Below are 19124 nucleotides of genomic sequence, written 5' to 3' on the forward strand. Positions count from 1 at the left end.
GAGAAGCCTGGTAGGCTACAAGCCCCTAGATTATGGGGGTAGGGTTGAATTACCTATATCAGTTTTAATCCTTAACAGTCTTTCAAAGTAGAGGTAGTATTTTTAACAACTTTTTCAGGAGGAAACAGTCTCCATGAAGTAATTTAGTAACTTGCCCAGCATCCTTAGCAAATGTTAGAACTGTTATTTAAATGTAGCCAAAATCCTTGTTGTATTATGCAATTTTTGGAATGGGCTATGGAATATTTCGAGGTGGAAGGATAATAGGAAAAGGACTAAGTGGAAGAAAACAAACCCTCGAAAAAACCTTTACCAAGAGGGTAGACAGTTGGTAAACCTTTACCTAGAGGGTAAACAGTTCTCAAGAGAAATGACCCAGGAAACTGTCCGTGTGGCCTTAGGTGTAGAAGCTTTGCCTCAGTAATTCTCACTGCCTTTTAAAATCCCTTCATAGTACTAAAAGCTGTTGTTTCCCGGGTGGCACTAGTGGTAAAGAATCCACCTGAAAATGTGGGAGACGCAAGAGAAATGGGTTCGATCCCTGGGTCAGGAAGATCCCCTGGAGGAGGAAATGGCAACCTACTCCAGTATTCTTGCCTGGGAAATCCCATGGACAGAGGAGCCTAGCAGGCAACAATCCTTAGGGTTGTAGAGAGTCAGCCATGAGTGAGTGAGTGAGCACACATCATAGCACACAGATCTTTTATATAGGGGGCAGTGTTAACTCAGGTTAGTGAGGATTAAGTGGGACCCTCCAGACTGGTTTTCAATTTGAATAATAGTATATAGCCTAAGGGATTCCCTAAAAAGTTATTTGGAGAACAGATAATGATAAATGGCTTTGTGTCCTGCCTGAAGAAATTAAAATTTGGTACATTAAACCATCTGCAGTTAGGTTATATGGAATTATCAGTCAAGAAGGCACCTGTTCTAAAACTATAGAACAGGAAATGGCAATGATTTTAAACTGCCATTAATTCCGACCACAAGTAGTATCAACATGGACACTGAAAGAGATTTGCCTCTCAAGGTGTGGATGTTCATTCGTATTTTTTCCTTCATAGAGAAGGGTGGTACAAAAAGCACTCGGGTATTCTTCATTCACAATTTTTATTTCTTGTGGTTAACTTTTTGTATCTTCAAAGTCAGTTTGTCTTTTAAAAAATTAATACTTATTCATCATACAATCCATCCCCTTCCCCCAAAGGAAACAAATTCAGGGAAGGAGTAGTTTAGGGGGCAGTTGAAATAGGTCCTATAGGTTTGTGACAAAGGCTTCCCAGCCCACCATCTTTACATATACAGCAAAATGGCAGCGCCTCAAGTTCACCTAAATGAAGTCCCAAATTCCAGCCCTAGGCAAGTGATTCAAGTGAATGCCATGGGAATAACAAAACAGAAACTGTCACTGGCTTCCATTTACTTTCCATGGTAGTTAGCAGAGTCTTCAAACTGTCTCCCTTGGGAAAGTCAAAAGTAAGCATATAGAGGAATATTTTGACTTGGCCAGGAGTAATTATAAATGAAACCAGAAATAATTTACCTGGGCCACAGAAACAAATTTCTTTTACCATGTTTTGCATTAAGTCCCCAGCACCTGAAGTAGCAAGTTCTAATAAGGGGCTTCTAAAGGCATGCAGTTTTTCACACATCTACTTCAAAGAATTTCTTTCACTCAGACATACCACAATCAAGGATAAAATATTTCTGGAGGCACGGGAAGAGCACAAGAACAAATAAGTATATGATGAGGCCTTGTGTATGACCAAGATGGTTCACTTCATATATAGAAGCAGTGAGAGCTGTTAAAAGTGCTACTTACAAAGGATAGTTTAACATACACACAACTCAACTGCACTGCTAAATATGGTTGTCTTTATTTTCTTTTTCCTTGCCCAGCCCTATCTAAACAAAATAAAACTACAGGACTGAAATTAACCCATTAAAATCAGCAATAAGTTACGAAAATCATAAAGCTTTTTTTTTCCTTTTTTAAGTAATTAAGGGTAGTTAAATTATTTAAAGTATACAAAGTCCAAAGAGTCAGGATAAGGTCTCCAAGGCTTCCCAGGATAAGGGGGAGGGCTGGGGAGAACCTTGGAGCTTGAAAGACAAAGGGAACACATGACATCAAAGTGCAGGCTAGAAATTTCACTTAAAATAACATTTCTGAAAATATTGACAAGAGCAACAATAGCACCTGCACAATGGGGCTGTGAGGAAGGAGAGAGACTGCCTGTAGGAAACGGAAGCAGATCTTTACATTAAAATGAGACAAGTGCCAAACTTAACTATGTTAACTATGATAGTGTGTCTACTATAGATATCAGATGGTTAAGAGATGATAAAAGGTAATGATTCTAAAAGAAAACAAAAACAGCACTGACCTTTTTTCTACTTAGCCCAGACCTCATTCATTTTGTGCACTATAAAGAGTGAGGTGTGAGGTGTTTTATCATTATCAAATGCTGCATCAAAATAGATGATTTTTTTCCCATGTGTTTTACACTATAAAAGACGTCTATGTTTTTTATGGACAAGCTTTAAAAAGATGTCATTTTGGTTTTCAACACATACAAACAGTTATCAAAATCTGAAATAAAAATGCTGCCGTGGCTCAGACCTTGGCCTGCTAATCTGCGTGTACAACTCTTCTGGCCCACGCAGACATGGAGGCACGTGGAGCTTTTTCCTTCTGGCCCCTCAATCCAAAATCAGGCCCTGCGTGGTAGACGCTGTCACGCACAGGGACTTCCCCAAGGGCCTAAGGGCGGCTGACTGTAGAGCTGGCGATTGGCTGCCCTAGTGCTAACAATGCAGGATAAGGTTAGCTTGCTTAGCATGGAATCCAACAGAAAGCTGAGCTGCATGATGATCCCTTTCAAAAGGCTTCATGGGAGTCTCTCCTTTTGCAGAGCATGAAATGAGCTTTTTTTTTTTTTTCCTTTTTATAAAGAATTGATCATCCACAGGCTTCATGATAAGCTGTCCTAGGCTGTTTTAATAGCTTTTTAGCTATCCAAGATTAATGCCTGATTATCTTGTCTTTACTATAGGTTTGATTCTTGTTTGTTGTTAGGACCAAAGAGCTCAGGAAGGGTTCATAATCCCATCCTTAAATGTGTCTACTCAATCAATATGATAGGAGCAAACTAGAAAAGAGGATGTAATCTCCAGTGTCCTCTTTCAAATCAACTAAATCAAATTGAGAAAATTTCACACACATTTTCTGCTGCCATTAGAAACTGTGATTTTCAAATATGAATATTTGTTCTGCAGGGAAGGCTCTGCCCCACTTTTTGCTAAGTATTTGCTTAAATAGAGGTCTCTTGACTCTTGTTCAAGTATAGTTTTGCTTAGCTTTAAAGAGGAGACTGCATCATGAACCCAATTTAAGAGATTGTTTGGATTGAATTGGCCCAGTGAATACTTTGCCCTGCACTGTCATGTCATGCTGGGTTCTAGGAAGTGAACGAAAGTTTGACACTGGCACTGGAGTAACCCTCGTCACTCCCAATACTCTGCAGGCTGCTGTGGTCATCAATGTCACTGATGCTGGTGGTACTGATATTGTCCACTTCTCCATGGGAGAACTCTGTGCTTTCAACATCCACTTCAATCTCCTCTGCCAAAGGGAAAAAAGGAGGAACATTAGTACATGTGCACTTGCAAGAACTAACAGGGCATGAGGAAAAGTAATTACTTTTTGTAGTATAAAGGAATTATTATACAAACTGTTATCAGCGATCTCTTAAGAACAGAAGGAACCGAAGATGAGAAACGGATATATTTGCAAAGAAATGTCTGGTATACAGTGGTGGTCTCAATTTATGCAGCAAGTTTACTAAAGCTTTTGACGCCAGTCTGTCTAGACCTCCCACCAAAAGCACTTGACCTATTTGGGAATTAAGTGTTTAATATTAAAAGATCCCAATCCTGAGTGGTTTAACATCTGTTTTGCCTTAAACTAGAAATTAATTCTCAGTGATGTTGAAGCAGAACTCCCTTCATGGGGGTTGGTGGGGAGGGGGAGAATAAACAATATAGATGAACTAGAATATGTTTCCATCCAGGCCTTTGGTGGCATAGTTCTGTAGACTTCCAGGATTCATCATAAAGATCTCTTGACTATTCAGTAACCATAATAAGCCCATGATTAAAAAGTGCAAAGAGAACACAGATTTGTCTTCAAATTAATTTTCTTTCATCAAATAAAGCTTGAAATGAGGGCGTGAGGCTTAAGAGTCTCTGGATTATAGTCAGATCTATAGTAAAGATTATAGTAAAAGCATTTTACTTTAAATACTGGTGCTGATTAACTTTACTTCAAAAACAAAACATGGTAAAATCTAAATACATATGTGACCCAGCTATTTATATATACATACTGTATTTTAATTGTTAAATACTACATGTGCAATCAGCAATAATACATAAAAAGCAATATTTTTTTTTTTAACGGAGCTGAAAGACTGTTTTCTCCCTTCAATTCTCTTAAATTCAAAAGCCTGATGTTTCACATTGGCCCTGATTTTAACAGTTCATACTGATCACAGTTGCTTTAGAAAAGTGGATTCTAGCTGAGCACAAGAAGACAGAGCAAGTTATTTTGAAGAATATAATTTTCAAGACGGCTTACTGCTTCAAAAAGTTTTCGCAGTCTTTTTAAAATGCACTCAGTTATCGAAACAAACTGTACAAATAATACTATGAATGCATAACTATTTTCTTCATATCCATTAATCCTTCACAGGCTATTTAGTGTTTCCTAGATCACAGAACACTCATCCGACCTCTAGTTGGGAAACACAATCAAAACACCCTATCCAGAGCATGCTGAATTTAAAAGTCCCTAACGCTGAGAAAGAGGGCTGCCAGGTAAGAACAGGAATAGTATGATGAAGACATACTACCTCTCTGAAATTTGGAGGTGGGGTGGGTACAAGGAGGAGACAATAGCAGCAAGGGCAGCTAAAGCCTGAAGACTGAACAAGATCACACAGCTTAGTAGCCAGCAAAAGAAAGAGGAGGACCAAGGTCTGCCTCCTTACACAGGGTTATTTCTGCTATGCCTCTCACTCGTAAATGCATTATGACCTTGAGGCTCTTGCTGCTGCTTCTGGTGAACTACTATTCTTCAAGTGCCACACAACAAAAGTAAGCTTTTACATAATGACAACAAACCCACGAACTCCTAGGGTTGTGTTAAAAACCTATTTGAAAGGTTCCCACAGAATATGGGAAATTCGGATATTAAAAAGAATTAACAAGAATGACTACAGTGGATTGGGACATATTCAGTACATGAAAAAATGACTTTACAAGATAATCAAAGAGCTAAACAAAAAAGTTAACTCTGGAGGTTGCTAAGGTGCCAATTCATTACTCGGAAAATTGATAAAGCAAAAACAAGCATTTATCCCATCTTTCCAGTAAAGACTTTATTTGAAGGTAACCAGAAAATTGATGAAAAAATGTTCTTTAAAGAAGAAAAAGTTAATAAACCCAACAATGATAGAAAATCACTATTTTGGAACACCTAATAAAATAATGATCAGGGCAACAATCATCAATAACAAACTATTAAGCAAAAGGTGGATACATTTGAATTAATGTATCAAGACCACCTGATCTGCCTCTTGAGAAATTTGTATGCAGGTCAGGAAGCAACAGTTAGAACTGGACATGGAACAACAGACTAGTTCCAAATAGGAAAAGGAGTTCGTCAAGGCTGTATATTGTCACCCTGTTTATTTAACTTATATGCAGAGTACATCATAAGAAATGCTGGACTGGAAGAAACACAAACTGGAATCAAGATTGCCGGGAGAAATATCAATAACCTCAGATGCAGATGACACCACTCTCATGGCAGAAAGTGAAGAGGAACTCAAAAGCCTCTTGATGAAAGTGAAAGTGGAGAGTGAAAAAGTTGGCTTAAAGCTCAACATTCAGAAAATGAAGATCATGGCATCCGATCCCACCACTTCATGGGAAATAGATGGGGAAACAGTGGAAACAGTGTCAGACTTTATTTTTCTGGGCTCCAAAATCACTACAGATGGTGACTGCAGCCATGAAATTAAAAGATGCTTACTCCTTGGAAGGAAAGTTATGACCAACCTAGATAGCATATTGAAAAGCAGAGACATTACTTTGCCAACAAAGGTTCGTCTAGTCAGGGCTATGGTTTTTCCTGTGGTCATGTATGGATGTGAGAGTTGGACTGTGAAGAAGGCTGAGCGCCAAAGAATTGATGCTTTTGAACTGTGGTGTTGGAGAAGACTCTTGAGAGAGTCCCTTGGACTGCAAGGAGATCCAACCAGTCCATTCTAAAGGAGATCAGCCCTGGGATTTCTTTGGAAGGAATGATGCAGAAGCTGAAACTCCAATACTTCGGCCACCTCATGCGAAGAGTTGACTCATTGGAGAAGACTCTGATGCTGGGAGGGATTGGGGGCAGGAGGAGAAGGGGATGACAGAGAATGAGATGGCTGGATGGCATCACTGACTTGATGGACGTGAGTCTGAGTAAACTCCGGGAGTTGGTGATGGACAGGGAGGCCTGGCGTGCTGCGATTCATGGGGTCACAGAGAGTTGGACACGACTGAGCGACTGATCTGATCTGATCAAGATGACATCATCTGAACCCAATGACCAATGTTTCTGAACCCAATGACCAATGTTATCACTAGCATGGGACAATTAAAAATAATACTGATGCATAGGAAGTACACAGTACCACCTATGAAGTATCCGTGCCTCAAAAAAAAAAAAAAACTTGAATATAATCAAACCCCTAGACCTATCAACCAGTTTACAAGAAATATGAAGGCAGAACATGTTAAATGACACCATGAGATTCATTCAGCCACATCTAGAATGTGGGAAACGGTAAGAAAAATTATACAGTTTCCCAGGTTCTACAACAAATAAATGGCATTGAAAAAAAAGTGGGAAAGGGAAAACTACACAAGTATAGTTGACCCTTGAACAGCATGGGGGGTTAAGGATGCCAACCCTCCACACAGACAAAAATCTGAGTCTACTGTTAAGTCAGCCCTCCCTATCTGCACATTCAACCAACCATGGATCATGTAGTACTGTAGCACATATTTAATGAAAAATATCTACATATAAATGTACCTGTGCAGTTCACACTTGTGCTGTTCAAGGGCTAACTGTACCTTAAAAGGTACAAACAAATGTAATGTAGACTTTGGATTCTTACTCAAACACACCAATCATGCCTTTTTTGAGAAAAATTGATGAAACTGGGTGTTAGATGACATTAAATAGGATTATCTGGTTTTATTGGGTTGGCCATAAAGTTTCTTTGGTTTTTAAGTAAAAATACAAGACAGATTTTTCACTTTCACCAAGCAGTTTACTGAACAACAAATTCAGTTTTGTTCCACTATCTTCTGCCATTTTTCAGGCAACTTCATAATTCCATCTGCCTAAAACTTGGTCTTTTTCAGTAAAGAACTGTTCCAGGTGCCTTTTACAGTCTTCCAAAGAACTAAGATTTTTTCCATTAAGAAAATTTTGTAAAGGCTGAAATAAATGGATCAGAAGGTGGACTGTCTTGTGGATACAGCAGATGAATCAAAACTTCCCAGTCAAGCTGTAACAGTTTTTCCTGGTCATCAAAGAAACAAGCAGTCTTGTGGTACCCTGATGGAAGATAATGCATTTTCTGTTGACTAATTACGCTTTTCACTGAGTGCTGCTCTCACTTGGTCTAACTGGGAGCAGTACTTATTGTAATTAATCATTTGGTTTTCTAGAAGGAGCTCATAATAGAGGACTCCTTCCAGTTCCACCATATACACAAGATAACCTTTGGATGATGTGGTTGGTGGTGGTTCATTTTGCTTGCTCCACGATGTCTTCCATTCCACATTATTGTACAGTATCCACTTTTCATTGTCCGTCACAATTTGATTTAAAAACAGTGCTTTTGTTATGTTTCAGCAGAGAATCGCATGCAGAAATATAGTCAAGACGGTTTTTTTTCACTTAAATGGAACCCAAACAAAGTAATTAACATAATTAAGTTGATGCAAATGATTTTCAGTGCTTGGATATTCTGAGTATGTTGACTGTCTCCTATGTGGCATAACGTTTATTGTTCTCAATTAATGTCTCAATCTGATTGTTTACAACTTCAACCTGACTGTGAAGCATCATCCAGCAAGAAATCTCCAGCATGAAACTTCACAAACTACTTTTGACATATTTGAGTAGTCACGGCAACTTCATAAACTGCACAAATCTTTGTGTTTCAGTTGCATTTTTACCTTTCTTGAAATAATATAATATTCTGAAAATGTTTTCTTCCATCTTCAATATTAAAATGGCTACATGAAAATTCACTGAAGTTTTTTTAAAATATGCACACTGATATGAGAGCTATCACAATACAATCTAATAAAATTGTTGTGAATTGGAAGGACTGATGCTGAAGCTGAAACTCCAATACTTTGGCCACCTCATGCGAAGAGTTGACTCATTGGAAAAGACCCTGATGCTGGGAGGGTTTAGGGGCAGGAGGAGAAGGGGATGACAGAAGATGAGATGGCTGGATGGCATCACTGACTCAATGGACATGAGTTTGGGTAAGCTCTGGGAGATGGTGATGGACAGGGAGGCCTGGTGTGCTGCAATTCATGGGGTTGCAAAGAGTCGGACAGGACTGAGCAACTGAACTGAACTGAAGCAATGAACTTTTGGCCAACTCAATTTTATGGGATGTAACAGTATTGTGTATTTTTTAAAGTCCTATTTATTAAAGATAACATACTGAAGTATTTAGGAACAAAATGAAATGTTACCTGAGATTTGATTTTAAAAACTTCAGAAGAAATGGTCAGGGCATATGGGTGGTAGAGAACAGGTGAAAAAAGAATGACAAAATGTTGACAACTGTACAAGCTGGATAATGGATACCTGAGAGTTCATGACCCTATTTACTTTAGTATATGTTTTAAATCTTCCATAATAGGACTTCCCTGGTAGTCCAGTGGTTAAGAATCCACCTGCCAATGCAGGGGACATGGGTTCAATCCCTGGTTCAGAAAGATTCCACATACCTCAGGGCAGCTAAGCCCATATGCCACAGCTACTGAGCCTGGGCTCTAGAGCCCAACAAGAGAAGTTACTGCAATGAGAAGCTTGTACACTGCAATGAAGAGTAGCCTAGAGGAACCTCTAGACTACAACTAGAGGAAAGTCCTTGCACAGCAACCAAAATAATAATAAAATTTTTTCAAATTTGCATCATAAAAAGAAATTTTACAAAATTTTCTCTTTTTTTGTTTCAGAATGCTCAAAATCTTGTGAGCTCTAGTTTCCCAAATATGAAGTGACCAGAGTTCACCTCTGGGATCTTTTATTGTGGTGTGAGGCCTGATGTGGGAGCTATAGATGAACAGATCAGTAAAATTCAAACAATTACAATTTCTTTTCTGGTTGTTTTTTTCTTTAATTATGTCAAAGACAAATGTTCTGGGACAGATGTTACGAGAAATGGAGGGTGTGGTAGTTTAAAATACAGATATAAAAACATCATCAGTAATAAAACATATCAACGTCATGTATCTTTCTGATATAATGAACTAAGAAGGGCACAACATCACTTCTGTGGTATTTTCTTCCCTCAAATGTGTAACACCTCAGTCTAACAGAAAACATCAGATAAACCCAAATTGAGGAACACTGTATAAAATAACTGACCAATATTCTTCAAATGTGTCATGGTCACGAAAGAAAGACTGAAGAAATATTTCTAAGGCAATGGAGATCTTACACTGGATCCTGGATCAGACACAGAACATTATTAGGAAAAGTAGTGAAGTCTGAATAAGGTTAATAGATTAATAGTATTTTATGAATGTTAATTTCTTGGTTTTGATAGCTGTATTATGGTTACATAAGATTAACGTTAGAGGAACCTGGGTGAAGGGTATATGAGAACTCAACAATTTTCTACAGAAAACTTACAACTTTAAAATTTTTTCAAAGAATATTTGATATATATATATATGTGTGTGTATATATATATAGTCAAGAAAAAATGTTCTACAGTTCACACAGGCATTGCTAGACAATGTTGTGACTGCATAAACTCTAGAATGCTACATACAGTGTTGGTGCAGAAGAAGGAAGCAAACACAATGCCACCCATCCTACCCTCTCTAAATTCAGAGACAGGGACGCTTTGTTTCATTAGGGAAGAAGCTCACTGCCTACCTCGCTCTGAATCAGAACGATCTGAAGAAATAGTTGATCCAATGCTGTCCATTCGTATTCGTTCCATCTCTTGAGGACCCTGCAGCTGTTCCAGTCGCCGCTTTAAAAATCTCTGTTCTCGTTCCAAATTCTCTAGCTGGTGCTGGCTCTTCCTTTCAGCTTCTTCAAGTTTCTGAAATGATACAGTGATATTTGTGTGTTGTACAGTACAAACAGTAAAATGGATTCCTCCCTAACATCTCAGATTTCTTCTTTGACAGAGAAAACATGAATGACTATACAAGTATACGTGTGTGTATAAAAACATAAATATGTATTTTTAAACATCAAAAATAGTTCTTTCTTCACTTTGTGTATATAATGAATGCTACATTACTAGAACAATATGGAATTTTCAAAGTCTGTCAAGTTATTGCCATAAAAGAGAAACCTGCTCTGCATTATAGTTTGATGGAAAAACACTGAGGGACACAGCCAAGTGAAGTCATCTCCACCAGAGGGCACAACTGCCTTCCTTCGGGTATCAGCAGAGTAACTGTTATTTTCCTAGTATTCCCAGCTCTTCAAATGGCCATGCTGTCAAAACAATTTAGTGTAGTCAGGTTATGTTGCTCCTATCAGATTAGCGTTAAATTTTCAGGAAATTTATCTTGAGGTCAGTCATTAAAGGAGAGCATTGTGAGCTAGCTGATATATGCGGACAGAAATCACTACTAAAAAGAGAGCAGGACTGAGAGAGTCATGTGAAAATATGATTAAAAAAAAAAATTCCTACCTTGATGTGTGCTTTGGCTTTGTTGAGCAAACCAAGTGTTGTGTGCCTGGTGCAATCTGGTCCTAGTGGAATCAGAACTTTTAAGCGTTCTAAACACAGGCGAAGATGAGCTCGTCTAAGAAAGACAAAGGTAAGTGAAATCAGCAGTCTGGATATTCCACTAAAAACATCTTAAAGCCTATTTTAAGACACATAAGAACTTGCACATTATTCAGTTTCAAAAGAGTATCTGTATGCAAGTGCAGGTGTGCCTACTGGCTTTCAGTTTTCCGCCACTTGTGTTGTACGCCGCAGACGTTGGTCACTTCAGATTATTATCCCCAGTGCCAATCTCTGTCACAGGTGATTTAATTTTATCCAGTCCCATAAACTTTCTCAACTGTATTAATGTAGAAGTAGAAAAACACTGGGCGCCTGTATTTGATTTTGCATGTATAAAACCAAGGCTAGGTTAGAGGTTTTCAGCTTCACTACCCGAAAAGGCTCATAAATTTCCATTTCCTCCCTTCCACCTTTCATTCACACACACACACACACACACATAGACACACACTCCTCTCCACAACTGTAGCCATCCTACAGTGTTTATATTATTATGCATTAGTTTAAACCATATAAAATTTCTGATACTCAGCCCTTTCTCACTTATAAAAATGACAACTTCATATGATCCAACACAACAAAAACAGCAAAATTCTGTGGCCAGTGAGGACAGGGTGAGACAAAATATATGGCTCTAAGGTCAATTCCAGGCACTGAATCAACAACCTATAAAATAGTCCCCTGCTTCCTAATATCTAAGTGTATCAGTTATTAGCTTTTCCTTTTTATTTCTCTGTCTCCCTCTCCCCTCTCGTACTACCCACCTCCAATATTCTACACCTGGAAAAAAGCCAGGTGACAGAATTCTTCACCAAAAGTCACTGTGTTCTTTAACATACTCATCATCCTGTGGGCAGGTTAGGGAAATGTTTCCTGTATATGCTAGCAGACAGCCTCATGAATTTACATTCCATGGATCCTGTGTGTTCTGCTTTGCTGTGCTTAAGTTGCTCAGTCCTGTCTGACTCTTTGTGAGTCCCTGGACCATAGCCCGCCAGGCTCCTCTGTCCGTGGGGATTCTCCGGGCAAGAATACTGGAGTGGGTTGACATGCTTTCCTCCAGGGGATCTTCCCAACCCAGGATCGAATGCAGGTCTCTTCCATTGCAGGCAGATTCTTTACTAGCTGAGCTACCAGAGAAGCCCATGTACCCAATAGGAACTATGATTACCATGATGAGAGTTCTGGATACATAATTTCACCCTGAAACAACATTAGTTTACATATCTGGTTCTGCGGTTCATAATGTATAACTTAATCCAGAAGTTAGTATATCTGAAAAGAAAGCCCACAAATGTGTTCACAGATTAGCCCTATTCTTTAAAGAACTACAATTGAATATTTAGCAACCGTGTCAACTGCCACAGGAACAAAACACATCCTCCATTTTCTCCTCAAAGACGGTCAGATGGTTTACTAGCTCACCCGTCAAACTATGGTTTCTCTGTCTTAATACATAAGAAATAATGTCAAGAGACATTCTCAAATGCTAGCAAGTTCAGGGAGGGATAGCAGAAGGCAGCCAATTATGTCACTGACAGGCAAGGATGTTAAGGGTAGTGAAGTGAGGTTTGGCTGATGAATTGTCAAGATTCTTCTAGTACCTTCTAGCCAGCATAGTTAAGAGGTCTGTTAGCATTTCCATTCCAAATCTCTCTATTGAGTTTAATAACTCAAATCTAATAATTGGCTCCAGGCTGAAACCTGACATACCTGACGTGGATAAAGAAAAATAATTTTGTTTAATTTTCCTTAAAAGTTTATCAATGGATTCCTGGTTAATGAGATTTAACAATTTTAAAGTCACTCTGGATCTTCACGACCCAGATAATCACAATGGTGTGATCACTGACCTAGAACCAGACATCCTGGAATGTGAAGTCAAGTGGGCCTTAGAAAGCATCACTACGAACAAACTAGTGGAGGTGATGGAATTCCAGGTGAGCTATTTCAAATCCTGAAAGATGATGCTGTGAAAGTGCTGCACTCAATGTGCCAGCAAATGTGGAAAACTCAGCAGTGGCCACAGGACTGGAAAAGGTCAGTTTTCATTCCAATCCCAAAGAAAGGCAATGCCAAAGAATGCTCAAACTACAGCACAGTTGCACTCATCTCACATGCTAGTAAAGTAATGCTCAAAATTCTCCAAGCCAGTTCAAAGAAAAGGCAGAGGAACCAGAGATCAAATTGCCAACATCTGCTGGATCATGGAAAAAGTAAGAGAGTTCCAGAAAAACATCTATTTCTGCTTTATTGACTATGCCAAAGCCTTTGACTGTGTGGATCACAATAAACTGTGGAAAATTCTGAAAGAGATGGGAATACCAGACCACCTGACCTGCCTCTTGAGAAACCTGTATGCAGGTTAGGAAGCAACAGTTCAAACTGGCTGTGGAACAACAGACTGGTTCCACATAGGAAAAGGAGTACGTCAAGGCTGTATATTTTCACCCTACTTACTTATATGCAGAGTACATCATGAGAAACACTGGACTGGAAGAAACACAAGCTGGAATCAAGACTGCCAGGAGAAATATCAATAACCTCAGATATGCAGATGACACCACCCTTATGGCAGAAAGTGAAGAGGAACTCAAAAGCCTCTTGATGAAAGTGCAGAGTGAAAAAGTTGGCTTAAAGCTCAACATTCAGAAAATGAAGATCATGGCATCCGGTCCCATCACTTCATGGGAAATAGATGGGGAAACAGTGGAAACAGTGTCAGACTTTATTTTTCTGGGCTCCAAAATCACTACAGATGGTGACTGCAGCCATGAAATTAAAAGACGCTTACTCCTTGGAAGGAAAGTTATGTCCAACCTAGATAGCATATTCAAAAGCAGAGACATTACTTTGCCAATAAAAGGTCCGTCTAGTCAAGGCTATGGTTTTTCCTGTGGTCATGTATGGATGTGAGAGTTGGACTGTGAAGAAGGCTGAGCGCCAAAGAATTGATGCTTTTGAACTGTGGTGTTGGGGAAGACTCTTGAGAGTCCCTTGGACTGCAAGGAGATCCAACCAGTCCATTCTGAAGGATATCAGCCCTAGGATTTCTTTGGAAGGAATGATGCTAAAGCTGAAACTCCAGTACTTTAGCCACCTCATGCAAAGACTTGACTCATTGGAAAAGACTCTGATGCTGGGAGGGATTGGGGGCAGGAGGAGAAGGGGACGACAGAGGATGAGATGGCTGGATGGCATCACTGACTCGATGGACGTGAGTCTGAGTGAACTCTGGGAGTTGGTGATGGACAGGGAGGGCTGGCGTGCTGCGATTCATGGGGTCGCAAAGAGTCGGACATGACTGAGCGACTGAACTGAACTGAAAGTCACTCTCCTCCCCTGATGTGCAAACAAAAATCACAGAATTTTAATCTTGAATTGTAAAATTTCTTAGGTGAGGACTCTCACAGACTAAAACTAAACAAAATAAGGTCCACAGTAAAAAAGGCCTTTAAACTCTTCATTAGGATTATTATAGCATATGCCTATTAACTGAACTCATATGATATGACTGGAGGATGGAGAGAGACTGGTAGTTCTCTTGCAATAATTAGAGGCTCCCAAGAGGGCTTTGAATTCAATCATCTAAAAAAAAATGCAGAGTTAACAAGTATTTTGCCAAAGGAATAACTTGTCATATTTAACCCCAGATATTCAGTACATATATAGAACTTTTAGTTTAAGAAGTTTCAGATGACTCCTTACTACAGTTGCATATCAAGAAAAAATGGCAGAGGGCGGTGCAGAAAAAAATGGGTGGGTCAATTTCCTGTTTTGTAAAATATAAGTTAAAGTCATATTAAAATCTAAGCACAATGTACAGCAACATGGATAAAAGTAGAGATTATCATAATGAAGTCAGAAAGACAAATACCACATGATATCACTTACATGTGGAATCTAAAATACGTCACAAATTAATGTATGTACATATAAAACAGACTCACAGACACAGAGATCAGACTTGTGGTTCCCAAGGTGGGTGGTGGGGGCGGGAGAGGGAGGGACTGGGAGTCTGGGGTTGGTAGATGCAAATATTACATTTAGAATGGATAAACAACAAAGTCCCAGGTATAGTACAGGGAACTATTTCCAATCTCCTGGGATAAGCCATAATGGAAAAGAATATTTTAAAGAATATATATATATATATATATATATATATATATGTATGTATAACAGTCACTTTGCTGTACAGCAGAGATTGGCACATCAGTGTAAATCAACTAGATAAAGATAAAAAAGTTGAATAAAATGAACTATGCTGTAATGTGAAAAAATAAAATCTAGGCAGAAATCAACTAACAATATGAAAATGTTGGTTTTTTCCTTTTAAAAAATCATTCAGTTGTATATTTATTACATGACTTTTGTGTACTCAGCAATGTTCTCGATGCTTGAGTGGGAGAAGTGAAAAAAGAAAGGTAAATTTTAACAGTTTATAATCCAGACTACAGAATGAAACATATTTTGTTTCAGTTGGTTCACAATGAAATGAGTCATACAGGTATCAAGGGTGACAGAATCTAAATGAAAGAAGAGATTATAATTGACGAAGACAGCCTAATGAAAGAGGCTGAAACTTAAAAGGATACTGAATTTGTTTATGAAAAAAGCATGGTGATTAAAACAGTAAAGAATTTAAAATTCAAATATTGGGACCAAGTTTAAACCTAAAATTAAAAATACTTTAGATTTCTTCATTCATAACAAAACAACTGAGTTGGAATCCTATAAGGAAACATCAACCAAGGTCAGCAGTCTGGTGATCTACAACAGCACTGTCAAATCAGGAACTGCCCTGGCCAAACGAGTCAAGATGCAAGCGATGTCTACATGAACCAGGAAGGCAGACTGCCCCTCCAAAGTACTGTTAGTCACTACTGAACATTTCTTAAGTCAGTTTTTTAGACCATTCTTTAAAACCCAAGTGTAGTTAATTTACAATGTTGCAATAATTTCAGGTGTACAGCAAAGTCATTTGGTTTTGTGTGTGTGTGTATACATATATACACACATTTTTTTTTTCAGATTCTTTTCCATTATACTGCTACTGCTGCTGCTAAGTCACTTCAGTCGTGTCCGACTCTGTGCGACCCCATAGACGTCAGCCCACCAGGCCCCGCCGTCCCTGGGATTCTTCAGGCAAGAACACTGGAGTGGGTTGCCATTTCCTTCTCCAATGCATGAAAGTGAAAAGTGAAAGTGAAGTCGCTAAGCGACTTTTCCATTATAGGCTACTACCAAATACTGAATATAATTTCCTGTGCTACATACAGTAGGTCCTTGTTTGTTTTATATATAGAAGTGTGTATATGTTAATTCCAAACTCCTAATTTAGCTCCCCACCATTTTATTTTCTATGTCTGTGAGTCTATTTCCGTTTCATAAATAAACTCACTTATATTACTTTTTTAGGTTCCACAAATAAGTGATATCATATGATGTCTTTCTCTATATCTGACTGACTTCACTTAATCTGATAATCTCTAGGTTCATCCATGTGGCTGCAAATGGCATTTCATTCTTTTTTGTGGCTGAGTAACATTCCATTATATGTGTGTGTGTCTATACACACCACATCTCCTTTATCATTCATCTCTTGGTGAACATTTAGGTTGCTTCCGTGTCTTGGCTATTATAAATAGTGCTGCAATAAACATTAGGGTGTACATGTCTTTTTGAATTAGAGTTTTCTCTGGATATATGCTCCAGGAGTGGAACTGCAGGATTGTATGGTAACTCTGTTTTCAGTTTTTTAAGGACCCTCTATACTGTTCTCCAGGCTTCCCAGGTGGTGCTAGTGGTAAAGAACCTGCCTGCCAATGCAGGAGATTTAAGAGACGTGGGTTTGATCACTAGGTCAGGAAGATCCCCTGGAGGGGGGCATGACAACCCACTGTCTGGAGAATCCCATGGACAGAGGAGACTGGTGGGCTACAGTCCACAGAGTCACAAAGAGTCAAATATGACTGAAGCAACTTAGCACGCATGCATGCTGTTCTCCACAGTCCCTGGACCAATTTACATTCCCACCAACAGGGTAGAAGGGTTCCACTACTGAACATTTCTTCAGTCAAGTAGTTTTAAATGTGTTCCAAGATACAGTTTATTCCAAGAAAACATACTCTGAGATATGCCTCACAAAGGCCAGTGTTGCCATAGTCCATATTTTGTAAGTAGGGTCCTCATGAGGGATGAGTGGTGAATGACGTCCTCTGCTTTTCTAAGGGGACAGGTATATGTGGGGGAGCCAAATGTTATTTCCTCCAGTTTTTGTATTAATACTTGTAAGTGAATCAGGCATTAGGAGAATAGTAACAAAGGGTTAATGGAAGTTGAAAGGATAGCAGCTGACCAAGGCGGAGCCACACTTTTCAAAGTGGCCATTCAAATATTATACAGTTTTTCCATGTGCTTATATGCCCCTTTAAGTAAATGCAATGGATTCCCTGTGATTGGAAAGTTAAATCAGAAAAGCCATTATCTTCCATATGTAAGTTTTTTCTGTCCAGCAAATTACGGAATGAATTGTATGACAAAATTCCTCTTCCCTTACAATGGTGCTGTGCTGCTCTCCACCCTTTCCCCCAGTCTCCCTGCTGGTAACCAGATTGCAAGCTTAACCACCAATGACCTAGAAAGGCCTATCTTTTGATGCCATCTGGTCCTTTCTTTTCTTGCCTTCATTCTCATATGACTGGTGGCTCTGGAGTCTCCTGGACGGAGTTGCCAAATCATCAACTGTAAGATGCTGGCAGAAGAAAAGAGGACAAGAGACAGAGAAGAACAAAAGCTTGGTTTGATTTGAAAATCCTTCTGAGAAGGAATTTGAGAGTATCACAACATGATGTTTTTCAAGTTGTCAAGGAGTGGAGGAACCGACATAAAGAAGAATTCATGAAAGGCATGGTCCTGCACCGATAGTCAAAGTATAAGAAGGTTGGGGAAACTTAAGGCTGTTGTTCTGAATATTCTGATGAACACTAGACTAACAACCAATAGGAAGAACATAACACTGTAAATTTACATAGTTAAACTTGGAAAAAAATTTAGCACCCTGGTTAGCATTTACTTAACTTTTCACAACACACTGATAGCTCAATAAAAACTATACAACTAAAATCTTTCCTAATTTAGCATGTGTGACTGTAAAGCAAAATTAGGATTGTAGCAGGAGATGCCCTGTGAGAACACTGGAGTCTCCTTGCAGAGAGGGAGGCAGCAAGACAATGAAAAGATAGCACAGTAATTTTATTTTCAAAGACATTTTGAGGTCTGTTTTAAAATGAGATATAAAAGTGGGTTTTTCCCAGGGGAAGAGGCGATTCCCAGTGACTAACCCTGTTAGAGAGAAGGTCCTATCAAAATTACCCACACCTTCCAAAAGGGCAAGCCCCTTGTGGGAAAAGGAACAATTAGAGTCTGTTTGGCTTTTATTTTGGTAGACTGGGATCATTTTTCCCTAAAGGAACCAGTGCTGCTTTTGATTTCCAACCTTGTAAACTTTAACGCCAAACTGAAATATCACAGAACATGAGGGGAAACGATTTTGCTATAAAATGACCCCTGCTAGTAGCTATGATATTTTAAAACACAGGTATATCAACCAGAAGAGGTACGCACGGTGTTGAGGGAAGAGAGAGGAAAGAATTCCCTTTCAGAAAAAAACTGCAAGTATCATATGATGATGTTTTTCAAGTTGTCTCTTGAAACTCTTATCCCTCTGCCTAACAACAATAAGAAATTTAACACCTGCCCAGCCTCACAAACCATCCGTTGGTCGATGCCCTTGCAGGCACGGTCCTTCACTGGAACTTGCTTGTCTTTCATTCCTCCACTACGGGATACCAAGACTTTGCCAAGTAACTAAATAAAAATGGAAAACAAGTCAAGTGATAGGGACAGTACTTGTATTTTCCTCTCTGTGGAACGTTATGCAACGGGCTGAGTCCTCCCTTGAGCCACATTCTTCAAAGCTGCAGTGGC

The 19124-nt window shown here is 39.0% G+C and overlaps 1 protein-coding gene across 2 annotated transcripts in view; it reads right to left on the minus strand.

Annotated features, from left to right (window-relative positions):
* Positions 1–1093: 1093 nt before the first annotated feature.
* Positions 1094–19124, minus strand: part of MXI1 (MAX interactor 1, dimerization protein) — a 92770-nt gene continuing 74739 nt past the window's right edge. For both annotated transcript variants that reach the window (XM_027529278.1, XM_027529279.1), the window contains exons 4-6: positions 11031–11145; positions 10256–10427; positions 1094–3625 (exon numbers count right to left, since the gene is read on the minus strand). In XM_027529278.1, the coding sequence (XP_027385079.1) occupies positions 3462–3625; positions 10256–10427; positions 11031–11145 (451 nt within the window). In that variant the 3' untranslated portion in view covers positions 1094–3461. The remainder of the gene's footprint in view (positions 3626–10255; positions 10428–11030; positions 11146–19124) is intronic.

This window comes from Bos indicus x Bos taurus, chromosome 26 (genome assembly GCF_003369695.1).
Source record: "Bos indicus x Bos taurus breed Angus x Brahman F1 hybrid chromosome 26, Bos_hybrid_MaternalHap_v2.0, whole genome shotgun sequence".
Lineage (NCBI taxonomy): Eukaryota > Metazoa > Chordata > Mammalia > Artiodactyla > Bovidae > Bos > Bos indicus x Bos taurus.